The sequence below is a fragment of the Schistocerca serialis genome, chromosome 6 (assembly GCF_023864345.2).
Source record: "Schistocerca serialis cubense isolate TAMUIC-IGC-003099 chromosome 6, iqSchSeri2.2, whole genome shotgun sequence".
In the NCBI taxonomy this organism is placed as follows: Eukaryota; Metazoa; Arthropoda; class Insecta; order Orthoptera; family Acrididae; genus Schistocerca; species Schistocerca serialis.
The window spans coordinates 214,483,480-214,497,665 of NC_064643.1; the positions used below are offsets into that span (position 1 = coordinate 214,483,480).

A 14,186-nucleotide genomic window follows, 5' to 3' on the forward strand; every position below is an offset into this window, starting at 1 on the left:
ATATATTACCTAGAAAACTGTGTTCCGGAAATTTCATTACTCCACTTAATTATATTTCGTCACTGCGATATTTGTTCCGTCGGTGCATAAACTGCCCGACGGAAAATGTGAAGCATCCAGAACGGAAAGAGGAAATTGAGCCGTGCTCCAGCTCACGTTTGTGCTGTTGACAGGTTGGCATCGTGTATTCGGATTGTGACCTCTCGTTTTCTTAGTCCGTTCACTGGCGCCACTACGTTTGCTCGCTTTGTCTGTCCGTGAGTGGCAGCAGCGGCGTTTACCGGTAGCGAGTACTGTGGTACTATCTTTTGAGCGACCTCTAGTATTTCCGGGCCGGAGTGTGTCGGCAGTTCAGTGGGGACGGAGCAGCAGCGAGGTCCGACAGCGCCAGTACTCGCCGAGCGAGCTGGCGGTATATGCACTGCCCGATGGAAGGATGTGGTCGCGAGAGTACTCGACCACGTCGAGGTCCGGATTCAGCGAGTTTAAGTTGAATGGATCGTTATATTCGAGTAGTGCAACTTTCACTTGTGTGTGTGTGTGTGCCCGTCCGTTGAAGTGGCCTCATGGCTATAAGTTGTCAGTCGATGATTCATACTGGGACCTTTCCGTGGCTGACTTGAGCGGGAACGACCGTTGGGTGGTCGTTCGGTCGTTCATCTCAGCGGACGACGTGTATTTGGTTTTCCGACCGTTTCTGGCTCCTCTGCGTTTTTAATTCGTCCTGTTGCTCCACAGTGACTGGTTTTAATATTGTTTGAGTTGTTTGTGGTACTTTTTTCACGGATCCGTGTGTATCTAGTGTGCTTTTGAATTAGCAGTCATTTTAACGCTGTCTGCGTACTGGATTCGCGGAAGCAGCTTGTTGTGATTACCTCGGATTACTCTTGCGTCTGAACATGTTCTCTTGTATAATGTTTGTCGTTTTACGATGTCGAGAGTGTACCCCGACCGTCTGCCTGGCACGGGTGATTCCATCGTTGTATTGGGCATCGGACGTTAGGTAGATTTTGCGAGAGTGTTGGTCTTGCGTTTAAACTGTGACTGGTTTGAGTTACCATCCTGGGCTGCCTGTCTCAGCTTACTTACGTTTGAGGGACTTTCCCAGGTCGATCCTTGGAGCACTGTCTGTGGATCACTCCCTTCTTTCTTTGGTCTGATTGTGTCAATTGTTTAAAAAATAATATTTTGTTTAAATTATTCCTATTTCTTGTGGCCTTCAGCCGACAAACAATTTGAATTCTTGTAAATAAGGCCTTCAGCCGTCGGTGTAGCTCGTGTTACAGTTAATTTTTTTATTTGGTTGTTTTAAAAATTATTTTGGTATTTTGAACGTGTAATTGCCTTCCTCATTTATAATTCAGGCCTTCAGCTGTTAATTGTTCTGAAATATTGCTCGTGGCCTTCAGCCGACAAATAATTTGAATTCTTTCTTAATTAAGGTCTTCAGCCGTCAGTGTAGCTTGTGTTACAGTCATTTTATTCTAAAATGATAGTTTTTAAATAATTATTTTCTTAAATAAAGTGCCCGCATCTCGTGGTCGTGCGGTAGCGTTCTCGCTTCCCACGCACGGGTTCCCGGGTTCGATTCCCGGCGGGGTCAGGGATTTTCTCTGCCTCGTGATGGCTGGGTGTTGTGTGCTGTCCTTAGGTTAGTTAGGTTTAAGTAGTTCTAAGTTCTAGGGGACTGATGACCATAGATGTTAAGTCCCATAGTGCTCAGAGCCATTTTTGAACTTAAATAAAGTGTATGTGTTTACTGTGCAACCAACGGTAACTGATTAGGCCCCGTCCACACCTTTTCCTGCTTTCCCTAAGTCCGTCGTGGGTTGAGAGGTTATCTGATGTTATCTCAGCGATTACAAAAGCGAGTCAAACATACAAAGAACTTGGCGGTATGAGCCCACTTATGGGAATAACGTTGAACCCCCCTCTGACCTGAATGCACACTCTGATTCGATTGGGAATGGTGTCATAAAGTGTTGTATTTTCTCCTGATGTAAAATGAACCCACAAATGTTCTGACCTGTCTTTCATATCCTGGATACTGGCATTGGCATGGAGTTGACGTCCGAGATGCTACCACAAACGGGAGTGCCTCAACATCACGCACACTGTTCAGGGAGACAGATGCCATGTGTGGACAAGCATTGTCCTGCTGAAAAATGGCGCCACGATTCTGTCGCATTATACACTCATGCTCACAAATTAAGGATAATCATACATGGTGCAACAACGCTCTGGTGTGAGGTTTGCGGGTTTTAAATCACCTCGGGGTATGACCATGCGGTGCATTTGACGTGCGGTCGTCGCACGGTGGCGCTGGCAGCAGCCCACATACGCAGAGGTGTGTTGTTGCCTGTCAGAGTACGGTGCAGCGAGTAAGCGTGCAGACGTTTTCAGACGTGCTAATGATGACTGTGTGTTGAAAATGGCTCAAAGAACACATATTGATGACGTTATGAGGGGTAGAATACTAGGGCGACTGGATGCTGGTCAGACACAGCAGGTCGTAGCAAGGGCACTCCGTGTGCCACAAAGTGTGATCTCAAGATTATGGCAACAATTCCAGCAACAGGAAACGTGTCCAGGCGCTACAGTACGGGACGTCCACAGTATACAACACCATAAGAAGACCGATATCTAAACATCAATGTCTGCAGACGGCCATTGACTACTGCAGGTAGCCTTGGTCAGGGCCTTACCGCAGCCACTGGAACAGTTGTCTCCAGACACACAGTCTACAGACGACTGTCAGACATGGATTTTTCTCCCGGAGACCTGCAAGGTGCATTCCACTGACCCCTGGTCGCAGGAGAGCCCGTAAAGCCTGGTGTCAAGAACATAGTACATGGTCATTGGAACAGTGGTCTCTGGTTATGTTCACAGACGAGTCCAGATATAGTCTGAACAGTGATTCTCATCGGGTTTTCATCTGGCGTGAACTAGGAACCAGATACCAACTCCTTAATGTCCTTGAAAGGAACCTGTATGGAGGTCATGTTTTGATGGTGTGGGGTGGGATTATGATTGGTGCACGTACACCCCTGCGTGTCCTTGACGGAGGAACTGTAACAGGTCAGGTGTATCGGGACGTCATTTTGCACCAGTATGTCCGCCTTTTCGGAGATGCAATGGACCCCACCTTCCTCCTGATGGATGATAACGCACGGCCCCACCGAGCTCCCATCGTGGAGAAGTACCTTGAAACAGAAGATATCAGGCGAATGTAGTGACCTGCCTGTTCTCCAGACCTAAACCCCATCGAGCACGTCTGGGATGCTCTCGGTCGACGTATCGCTGCACGTCTTCAAACCCCTAGGACACTTCAGGAGTTCCGACAGGCACTGGTGCAAGAATGGGAGAGTATACCCCAGCAGCTGCTCGACCACCTGATCCAGAGTATGCCAACCCGTTGTGCGGCCTGTGTACGTGTGCATGGTGATCATATCCCGTATTGATGTCGGGACACATACGCAGGAAACAGTGGCGTTTTGTAGCGCATGTGTTTCGGGACAGTTTTCTCAACTTATCACCAATACCGTGGACTTACAGATCTGTGTCGTGTGTGTTCCCTATGTGCCTATGCTATTAGCGCCAGTTTTGTGTAGTGCCACGTTGTGTGGCACCACATTCTGCAATTATCCTTAATTTATGAGCATGAGTGTAGATACCACATGAAAATGCAGGATGTCCGTGAGGTACCGTTATGCCGCCACAGTGCCTTCGTCATTACTGTCCGTGACCCGAAGTGTTACTCGATGGCTCCCCTTATTATGACGCCAGAATTAACACCGCTGTGCCTCTCCAATACCTTTTCCGCCATACTCGCTATTTATCAGCTGCGGTAGCGCAGAACCGCTATTCGTCGCTGAACTCAATGCGATGCCACTCATCAGCAGCCCATCCTTCCCAATCAACGCACCACTCGAAACACAGCCGTTTGTGTTGCGATGTTGTAGCAGCTTGCACATGGAACGGTATCTCCCTAGTACGGCTGCCGCTAGTATCTGTCCAATGTTTCAGAATGATACAGAACGTCGTAGGGAGTCCATTACTCGTTCTCAGAACATAGGCGCAGATGTGTAGGGATAACGGCGTGCTGGGTACACAGTCCTTCATTGTGATGGTCAGAAGTGGTCGACCTGAAGCTTATCGACGAGTAAGAACGACCTCAGATGCCATACAGTCCAACATGAGGCATTTGTTACATCCGAAAGCCGTACAAACAAGGATTTTGCACGATTCGACCTGCCAGCTAAACAGAGATTCGCAATTATTCCTCTTTAAAACTCTGTCTGGTGATGATACCGTTGTCTCACACGAATGTGCGACATATCCGTGCCCTTCATTGTGATCACGCGACTTCTGACGCTATCACGCCCTCACATACCCTACAAGGCCTGGCAACAAAGCTATGCACGAACGACACTAATGCACACCAGTAGCCATTCCACCTGGCACTGCTGGTGTGTGCATGTACGAAGTTATACTGACATCCGTCCATGTCTTTTGGGCGCTTCATTTTTTTCTCAAGCTGTGTATATCTGAACACCCCGACATATTCTATGGTGCTACAATAATCTCTGAATTTAGTATCTGTTTGACATTATTATCAGAGCTCTTGCATTAGGAGCAAGCTCTTCCTATAATGAGCCTCTGAATACATTACTAATTTTATTTAACAACTTCATTGTTCATTGCAGATTATTTTCGGTGCGGCACACGATAGTAAGACAGTGTGGTTGTGTGAGCTTTCTTTTTAGATTCTCGGAATTATGTTGAGTGTCCAGCCCCGGTAGCTGAGTGGTCAGCGCGACAGAATGTCAATCCTAAGGGCCCGGGTTCGATTCCCTGCTGGGATGGAGATTCTTCTCCGCTCAGGGACTGCGTGTTGTGTTGTCCTAATCATCATCATTTCATACCCATCGACGGACAAGTCACTGAAGTGGCGTCAAATCGAAAGACTTGCACCGGGCGAACGGTTTACCCAACGGGGGGCCCTAGCCACACAACATTTATTTATTATGTCGAGTTCTGATCATACAGAAAAGATCCGGAAACCTTATGACTCTGGTTTGTCTCCTGAGAAACAAAAAGTATTGTTTCCTCATGGACAGAAAATGAGTGCAGAGCACACAGATTACATCTGCTACATTTTTTCAAGGGATCTGTGAGGTAGCGGTTTTACATGTCAGGCTTACAGATCAACAAGGCATATGTGTCAGGAGAAAACAGAAGCTGTACACCATGACCGGATGAGGCTGGCGGTACAAGTCCACATGACCAGCCCTTTTCGTAGACATTGCGCTGAGCAGATCAATCGCCATTAAACTTCCGGCCATAGATCCACTGGCTTTATTTGTAACTCGACATTCCCTCTGAGTGAGGGACTACCTGTGTAAATGGCACTCCCTAATATTATCAGCAAGAGGCAATAAATTTAACTTCAACCCGAAGGCGCTCTGGATGGCAACTGCCATGGACTAATTATCGGGTCCCAGAAAGGGTTTCTGGCAGCATGCGCCCTGTCTGCTAGCGAAGATCATAATTATTTTGCATTAAATTGAATCTAGAAAAGTTCACATGTCTAAAATATTAATATGCAATTCAATGAAGCAACTAAGACAGCCGCCAAAAATATATGTATAATGAGTAAATCCAATGCCGACAAGAAAATCGTAGCACGAGGAGTTGTACGGCATGAACCAAAGTAGGTAGGCGAGGTTCTACATCTGAATGATGATATCTACTCAGATTTCGGGCCAGTCGCATAAGAGTGGCTAACGGGATTCAAATCAGATTTCCTGTAAATATACGCTGTAACTGTCGTGAGTTGCCATTGGGGCTGGACCTTTCACGATGGACGCGGTGGGCTGATGATAGTGGAGAATGCCTTAAGGCGACAAAGACGCCACTATCTACACCTCACTGAGTTTGAACGAGGTCGTGTAATACGAGAAGCTGGAGGTTCCTTCTGCGGCACTGCAGAGAGACTTGGCAGGAATGTAGCCACTGTGCATGATTGCTGGCAGCAGTGGTCACGAGAATGTACAATCACAAGAAGATCGATCTCCGGACGGCCACGTGGCACTATCAAGGAGGGAGATCATCTTGTTCGGTGTGTTGTTCTGGCGCATCGTATCGCATCTGAAGCAGCAATCTGAGCTGCAGCTGGTATCACAATGACACAATGAAGTGTACAAATCGCTTACTTCAACGACAGCTCCGAGCCGAGCGTGCGTTACACTGACCCCGAACAACCTCCATTTGCGACTACAATGGTGTCAAGCGAGAGCTCAGTGGAAGGCAGGCTGAAGGTCTGTTGTGTTTTCTGATGAAATCTGGTTCTGCCTCGGTGCCAGTGATGGCAACCGTGTCTTGGTCAGAAGCGTGCAAGCTGAGGGCCTGCAACCAACCTGTATGCGTGCTAGACACACTGGATCTACGCCTGGAGTTATGGTCGGGGGTACGATATCATATGACAGCATGAGCACTCTTGTAGTCACCCCACGCTTTCTGACTGCAAATTTGCACATCAGTCTGGTGATTCGACCTGTTGTGTTGCCATTGATAAACAGCATACAAGAGTTGTTTTCCAGTAAGATAACGCTGTTCCATATACTGCTTTTGTAACCTAACATGCTCTACAGAGTTTCGACATGTTGCCTTTGCCTGCACAATCACCACATATGTCTGCAGTCGAGTATATACGGGCCATCACTGGACAACTCCAGTGTCATCCACAAACAGCATAAACCGTCCCTATATTGAGAGAACAAGTGCAACAGCCATGGAACTCCATCCCACAAACTGACATCCGGCACTTGTACACTTTCGCAAGCTTGGATTCAACATTCTGCCAGCTACGCCGGTTATTAATGTACCAGCATGTCACATCTGCAACGGCTTATCTGGCTCTTCCATTGACCTGTTATCTTGCGATGTTAATCACTTAAACATTTTATCTAGACAAAGGTATTCCAGAAATTTCATTACTCTGCATTAATTATTTTTTGGTGCTGCGATTTTTTGCCACCAATGTATATGGTGGAGTAGTTTTAGCTACATTATGTTTTGAATTTACTGAAACAGGCATATACTTTTTAACTTCTACAATTGTCGAATTACGACACTGACGTTCTTAAAAAAAAAAGTGATCCTATGTCTTTTATGTGGCACTGGAAAGTGCCTCCCAAGTGTACCTGAACGACACAACATATATGGAACTTGATCGAATAGAACTGTAGAGTTCACCGGTCGGGTTAGGCCTTTGGTGGGTGTGGAAGTTGAGCAGGTGAGGTGCTGACGCTACTGGTGTAAGAGACCGAGATCAGGAGCAGGGGAGCATTGACTGTCTTACGACTCACAGTGTCACTGAAACGGCAGTATCTGGAATAACATTTGTTTACTACGTAAAGTGTTGAAAATTACGAGTGTCTTCAGAACTGCAGTCGACAGCCGGGCACTGCCCTGTGTCTGTCACTGCCCGAGCTGAGCTTGAGAGGAAGGCGGTGCCTCTCCAGATGTTCCTTGATCGCCTAGTCTAGTATCCACCTGAGCATTCTCGAAGAGGGACGTACCCTTAGGCGAGTGTCGACAGCACGTCATAGATGACTATCAGTCTACCTGTAGGAAAGGTAAAGGCACTAGAGAGGCAGTTCTGATGTTGCAGTTAATAATGGAAGCAAGACTAAACAAAAATGTAGCGACGTTCACAGGATCTGTCGACTTGGGGAAAAAGTTCGCCAGTATCAAATAGTGCAAGACGTTCGAAATTCTGAGAAAGACAGAGGTAATCTATGGGAAAAGACGGATAATATCCAACTAAAAAGGCTGTAAACCAGGAATGTAGTCTTTCTTCGCCCCTGCTGTTCAAACTATACATCGAAGAAGCAATGGTGGAAATACAAGAAAGATTCAAGAGTAGAACTAAAATTCAAGGTGAAAGGATATCAATGATAATCTTCGCTGGTTATATTGATATCCTCAGTGAAAGTAATGAAGTATTACAGGATCTGTCGAATGGAATGAAGAGTGTAATGGGTACAGGATGTGGATTGAGAGTAAGTCGAAGAAACCTGAAAGTAATGAGAAGTAGCAGAAATGATAACAGCGAGGAACTTAACGTCAAGATTGGTGATGGCGAAGTAGACGAAGTTACGGCATTTTGCTACCTAGATAGCAAAATAACACATGACAGGCAGAGCAAGGAGGACATAAAAACCAGACTAGCACTGGCAAACAGGGCATTCCTGGCCAAGAGAATTCTGCTAGTATCAAGCATATTCGGCCGGCCGCTGTGGCTGAGCGGTTCTAGGTGCTTGAGCCCGGAATAGCGCTGCTGCTACGGTCGCAGGTTCGAATCCTGCCTCGGGTATGGCTGTGTGTGATGGCCTTAGGTTAGTTAGGTTTAAGTAGTTCCAAGTCTAGGGGACTGATGACCTCAGATGTTAAGTCCCATAGTGCTTAGAGCCATTTGAACCAAGCATTCGCCTTAATTTAAGAAAGAAGTTTTTGAGTATGTTTTCTGGTGCACAGCATTGTATGGTAGTGAAACATGGACTGTGGTAAAACCGGAAAAGAAGGGAATCGGGGCATTTAAGATGTGATGCTATAGAAGAATATTGATATATAGTTGGACTGATAAGCTAAGGAATGAGGAGGTTCTCCGGAAAATCGGCGAGGAAAGGAATATATGCGAAACACTTGCAAAAAGATGGGTAGGACGTCTGTTAAGACTTCGCCGAATAACTTCCAATGGTACTAGAAGGAGCTGTAGAGGAAGACAGAGATTGGAATACATACATAAAATAATTGAGGATGCGGGTTGCAAGTACTACTCTGAAATGGAGAGGTTGGCGCAGGAGAGCAGCTCGTGGAGGGCCGTATCAAACCAGTCAGAAGACTGATGACTCAAAAGAAAAATAATGGCGGTGGGTGTTGTAAAGGCGAAACCAAAGGGCCTAGATCGGCAACAGAGGGTACAGTCAGGAAGGTGGTACTGTGTACAACCGTGGAAGCGGTAATCCGGTGTCTCGCCCGACAGATTGTACGAGGAAGTCTGCATTCACTCGGCATGGTCCCTCATCAAGGGAAGACCCAAGCTAACCCACATCTTCTTCATACACGGAATGAATTAGCAGTTGCGAATAAGGACAACCATCAGCTGCAGAACTGATCTGGCTATCCATGGACGACTCACAGCCAGATCCAAACTTCTGTATGTCGTCAACCACGCGTCTACACATCTTCTTCAGTCAATGCGGCGGCTAGGTACCAGTGGCACCTTACAGCTTCTAAGTTGCAATGGGGCTGGCAGGCTGTGGTCAAAATGGAACTAGCGCAGATTTCGATCGCAGTTGCAGCAAAGTTTTGCTCTGCATGTAAGAACTTTGCTTGTACATTAAAAATATGCGTACAATATTTGCCATCGACATTTACGCTGCACTTGACAGTCATGAGCATGTTCAGTCAGCGGGTTCAAAAATGGGTTGTTGGTAGCTCTTAACAAAAGATTACCAGGATGAACGTGACCATAAAGTTGCCCATCACAGTAGGAGCACTCCATGAGTGCCTGCATGAACCAGGTTTCCGAGTCACACTGCGTTTGAACATCAAAAGTACGTGCGGGGGGTGTTTAAAAGCTCTCTGGCATGAAGTCATCATATCCAGGTACAGTCCAGCAGTACCGAGCAAAACCTGCGAAGACTGGAGAACAGAGCTGATTGTTTCGGATGCACATCAGCAACGAAATTAAATCCATCGACGATGGTGTGAACTGATAGTCGTTAAGGACACTGTGATCTTCAGCACCGCCATGAACTGTCGGAAGAATAGCACATCAGAATCCAGAATGAAATATCCCCCAGGCTGTGGCTAAGCCATGTCTCCGCAATATCCTTTCTTTCAGGAGTGCTAGTTCTGCACGGTTCGCAGGAGAGCTTCTGTAAAGTTTGGAAGGTAGGAGACGAGATACTGGCAGAAGTAAAGCTGTGAGTACCGGGCGTGAGTCGTGCTTCGGTAGCTCAGATGGTAGAGCGCTTGCCCGCGAAAGGCAAAGGTCCCGACTTGGAGTCTCGGTCGGGCACACAGTTTTAATCTGCCAGGAAGTTTCAATAGCACATCAAGTCGATTGAATGTAAAATGTGTACGCAGGAGGTAAGGTCTTGACTGTATACACCACGATTTGCGGTCGGATATAATCGATATGAATCCTGTCACGATATGCCTCTAGCGAACCAATCAGAAGAAGAGAATCCTTCGTATATCACCCCACTAATTCCTCTTCGACGGGCTTCGCAGATAAGCAGATGACTGACTTCCGCTCTTCGTAACAACTCTTCGTCACTATCAGATTCTGGGTCATCCATAAGTTTTTCACAATGAGACAAGTCTTCTTCAGCGTATTCGTATTCTTCAATATAGTCTATTGTATTTTCATGGTGTATATTATTACCATTGGCTGCCACTGTTTCAAATATTATATTTCTCTCCTTGACTGTAATTTATCTGGACTTTCTTTTGTGTTTGTAAATGACACGATTACTTTGACGGTGAGAGTAACGTGACACGCTACAAAATCGGTAAAATCACAGACGGCCTGAGTAACTGACGAAGATGATGCGACACAGACGAGGGTCACTACTATACTGGTTTCCTTGCTCTTAAGCGTAATGTCTGTCTGGTTCCCAGACATGTGGTATCGGACACTTAGTCAGGTGACCTTCTGTATGGTGTGGCGTGTGTCGACTATAGCAAACGCTGCAAGTAAGTACATTGGTAGTAGTAGCTTTATTCATCCGTAGATCTATTTTTACAAGTATGTAGGACATGCCAAAACATTTACAAGTTTAGACCAATTTAAAAAAATGTTCAAATGTGTATGAAATCGTATGGGACTTAACTGCTAAGGTCATCAGCCCCTTAGCCTACACACTACTTAACCTAAATTATCTTAAGGACAAACACACACACACACACACACACACACACACACACACACACACACATGCCCGAGGGAGGACTCGAACCTCCGCCGGGGCCAGCTGCACAGCCCATGACTGCAGCGACTGAGACCGCTCGGCTAATCCCGCGCGGCCAATTTAAAATAAGATAATTCGTATTCACATCCATTTACAGACTTCTAGTTAGAGACAATCATTAGATTTACTCCTGGTATACAATACTTTTTTTACAAATAACTTATTAAATAATGTAATGCCACACTGACCACTCATATCTCACTATCAGTCACTCCACACGCTGCACTCACATTGTTTCATAACACTTCACTCACTACACACACAAACACTCATACACTGGTGATCTCTAGGCCATTTTCTGTACCGCAACTTCCAATTTGCTATCCTGAAAAACTGAATCAGCATCCCTCTATAAAGAGTGAGATAACGAGCTCAGAAAGAGGAACAGGTATTAGCATTGTGCAATGCATAGCTTGGGGGTAAGTTTTTCGAGGGAAGGAAAAAAGGAAAAAAAAAACCATAGTGTGACGGTGTTATGTGGAACGTTGGAATAAGGAGAATATGGAATCGAACCCAGGACCTTTCTGATGCACATTATCACAAACTGTAACGCTATCGCTACACCATTGCTAGTGTATTTTGCTAGTGTATTAGCTAGAGGAACACTGTCTATGACGACTACAGTTACTAAAATCATGATATCACGTTAGGTACCCAAGTCAAATGTCCTCCCCAACACAAACCTCAATTCATATCTTCGGCTTATTTTCCCCCTAAATTGTCACTATTGCCAAGTCTCTCCGGCACTGAAATAGTACCCCAGCGTTTGACGTAATGGCGAAGTGCTGTACCACAGATGATCGACTAGATCTTATAATTAAATTTTCCCCGAGGCATTTAAGTCTCATCTTTCTGTACGCTAATGCTGGAAGCTGCATGGTGTAATTGTCAGCTTTTCTGCCTAATAAGCGTGGAGGCACACGTTCCAGTCCCGGCTGTGGCACAGATTTTAATTCATTTCTTCAGTTTCCAGCATTATCGTAGGTAAAGATGAGGCTTAAATGTCTTGAGGAAAAGTTAGTACTAAGCACTTGTATAAGTAAAAAGCTTTTTTATTTTTTCATTTATTATAACTAGTCCCTTCAACGAATGGAAGGGACCTTCCAAGATTCCTCAAATAAAGGGTTACAGAAAATCATGTGCAACTTGCTAACATTGGAAATAACAGCGTAGTGGCAGAAAAGGAAATGAAAAATTTCAGCTTCATAGACCTCTTGTTGTTTATGTTTCAATATGACTTATACAATTTACGGTGAAAAAGAGACTTCTTGACAAAAAAAAAATCAAAGCATTGCTTATTCGTCGTTTCCTGTTTACTTTTTTTTGCTTACCTTTCTACTACGTACTGAGGTAAATGGTAAGATGTAACAATTATTTGTTTATTTTTCTTACAGGGTATTCATGGGCGAAAGTGAAGTCTCGAAGTACTTCCGCAAGATGGTGAGCGACACAGTTGCGTACAGGGAGGAGAACAACGTGGCGAGGAACGACTTCATGCACCTGCTGATCCAGCTGAAGAACAAGGGGTGTGTAGACAGTGACAAGCAGAGGGAGCGCAGGGAGGGGGACGAGGACGACACGTGGAGTGAGTTTTCCAGGCTGCTCTCTTTAATGTCAATACTGAACCGTTACTCTGTACGGGTGTAATATAAGAAAAAAATAAAAATCACCGTTTAACGTCTAGACGACGATGTGGTGACTGGAGGCGGTGGATGTAAGGTAAAATGAGCACGGAAATAACGTAGATAATCTGTTCAACACAACAATTTTCAACTCAAATACTTCACGTCTGGAGTAGTCACGTTCAATATCGTGAACGCACACCTAACACGTTTAAGAGTATCTGAGCTACCGAAAACAGGCTGAATTCTGATGAGGGTTGACGTGCATAAATCCTTAATGTTGGTCCATGTAGTTTTATTGTATTCCTTGTGAACAAAGAACTCCTCGTTTGATACTGGAGAATGGTAAGAGGCCCCAACTTTTTTTTTTCGAATACAGACACTGGTGGTTAAATAACATCCAGTTCAGGTGAACAGGAAGGCTTGTTAGCTCATCCTTGTCCTCCTTAAATTAACCTAGAACGTCAGAGATGTGAATGGGGGCATTATCTATTGGTAACTGCAATTTCCTGTCGGTAATACAGCTTTCTCCAGTGAATTGGTATAATAACGTAGCCAACTTTTGCACTCTTGATAAATGTCATGTGCTGAGTTTACGGCTCATTTTCACGTGAGACAAGGAGAAAAAAAAAGGAATCAACCCTAAGAACAATCGGAAAGTTTTCTATAACACTGAAATAATTTTCATTGACGTTCAACCACCATCGTAAGAATATATTGATGGAGATTGCTACCTATTCAATGTAAAAAAACGGGAAATATGCAAAGAATATACCGAGTGTTAATAAGGAGTGCTTTGGCTGCTATCATAATAGTGAGAATGTCAATGGTTTATGAACCGGCTGTAGCGTTGAAGAACTGGTGAGCCAAGGATATACACACATCAAAAGAAGTTTTGCGACACCTCGGTTCCGAAACCTGTACAGAAAATTGGAATAGATATCAACATAAACATCATTTCCGCCATTTTTTATTGCTCATGATAACAACACATTGCATGTAGTACCATCATACAGTCAGACCTTCAGAAATGGTGGTCCAGATTGCTGTACACAACGGCACCTCTAATACCCAGTAGCACGTCCTCTTGCACTGATGCATGCCTGTATTCCTCGTGGCACACTATCCACAAGTTCATCAAGGCACTGTTGGTCCAGATTGTCACGCTCCTCAACGGCGATTCGGCGTAGATCCTTCAGAGTGGTTGGTGAGTCACATCGTCCAAAAACAGCCCCTTTCAGTCTATCCTAGGCATGTTCGATAGGGTTCACGTCTGGAGAACATTCTGGCCACTCTATTCGAGCGATGTATTTATCCTGAAGGAAGTCGTTCACAAGATGTGCACGTTGGGGTCGCGAATTGTAGTCCATGAAGACGAATGCCCCGCCAATATGCTGCCGATACGGTTGCACTATCGGTGGAAGGACGGCATACACGTATGGTACAGCCATTACGGCGCCTTCCATGATCACCAGCGGCGTACGTTGGCCCTACATAATGCCACCCCAAAACAGCAGGA

General features: G+C 45.3%; 1 protein-coding gene across 1 annotated transcript in view; it reads left to right on the plus strand.

The window, feature by feature from the left end:
- The window catches only part of LOC126484762 (cytochrome P450 6k1-like), a 90,848-nt gene that overhangs the window by 43,049 nt on the left and 33,613 nt on the right, over window positions 1-14,186 (plus strand). Inside the window, exon 4 of the mRNA XM_050108358.1 lies at window positions 12,440-12,571. Within this exon, the coding sequence (XP_049964315.1) occupies window positions 12,440-12,571 (132 nt within the window). The remainder of the gene's footprint in view (window positions 1-12,439; window positions 12,572-14,186) is intronic.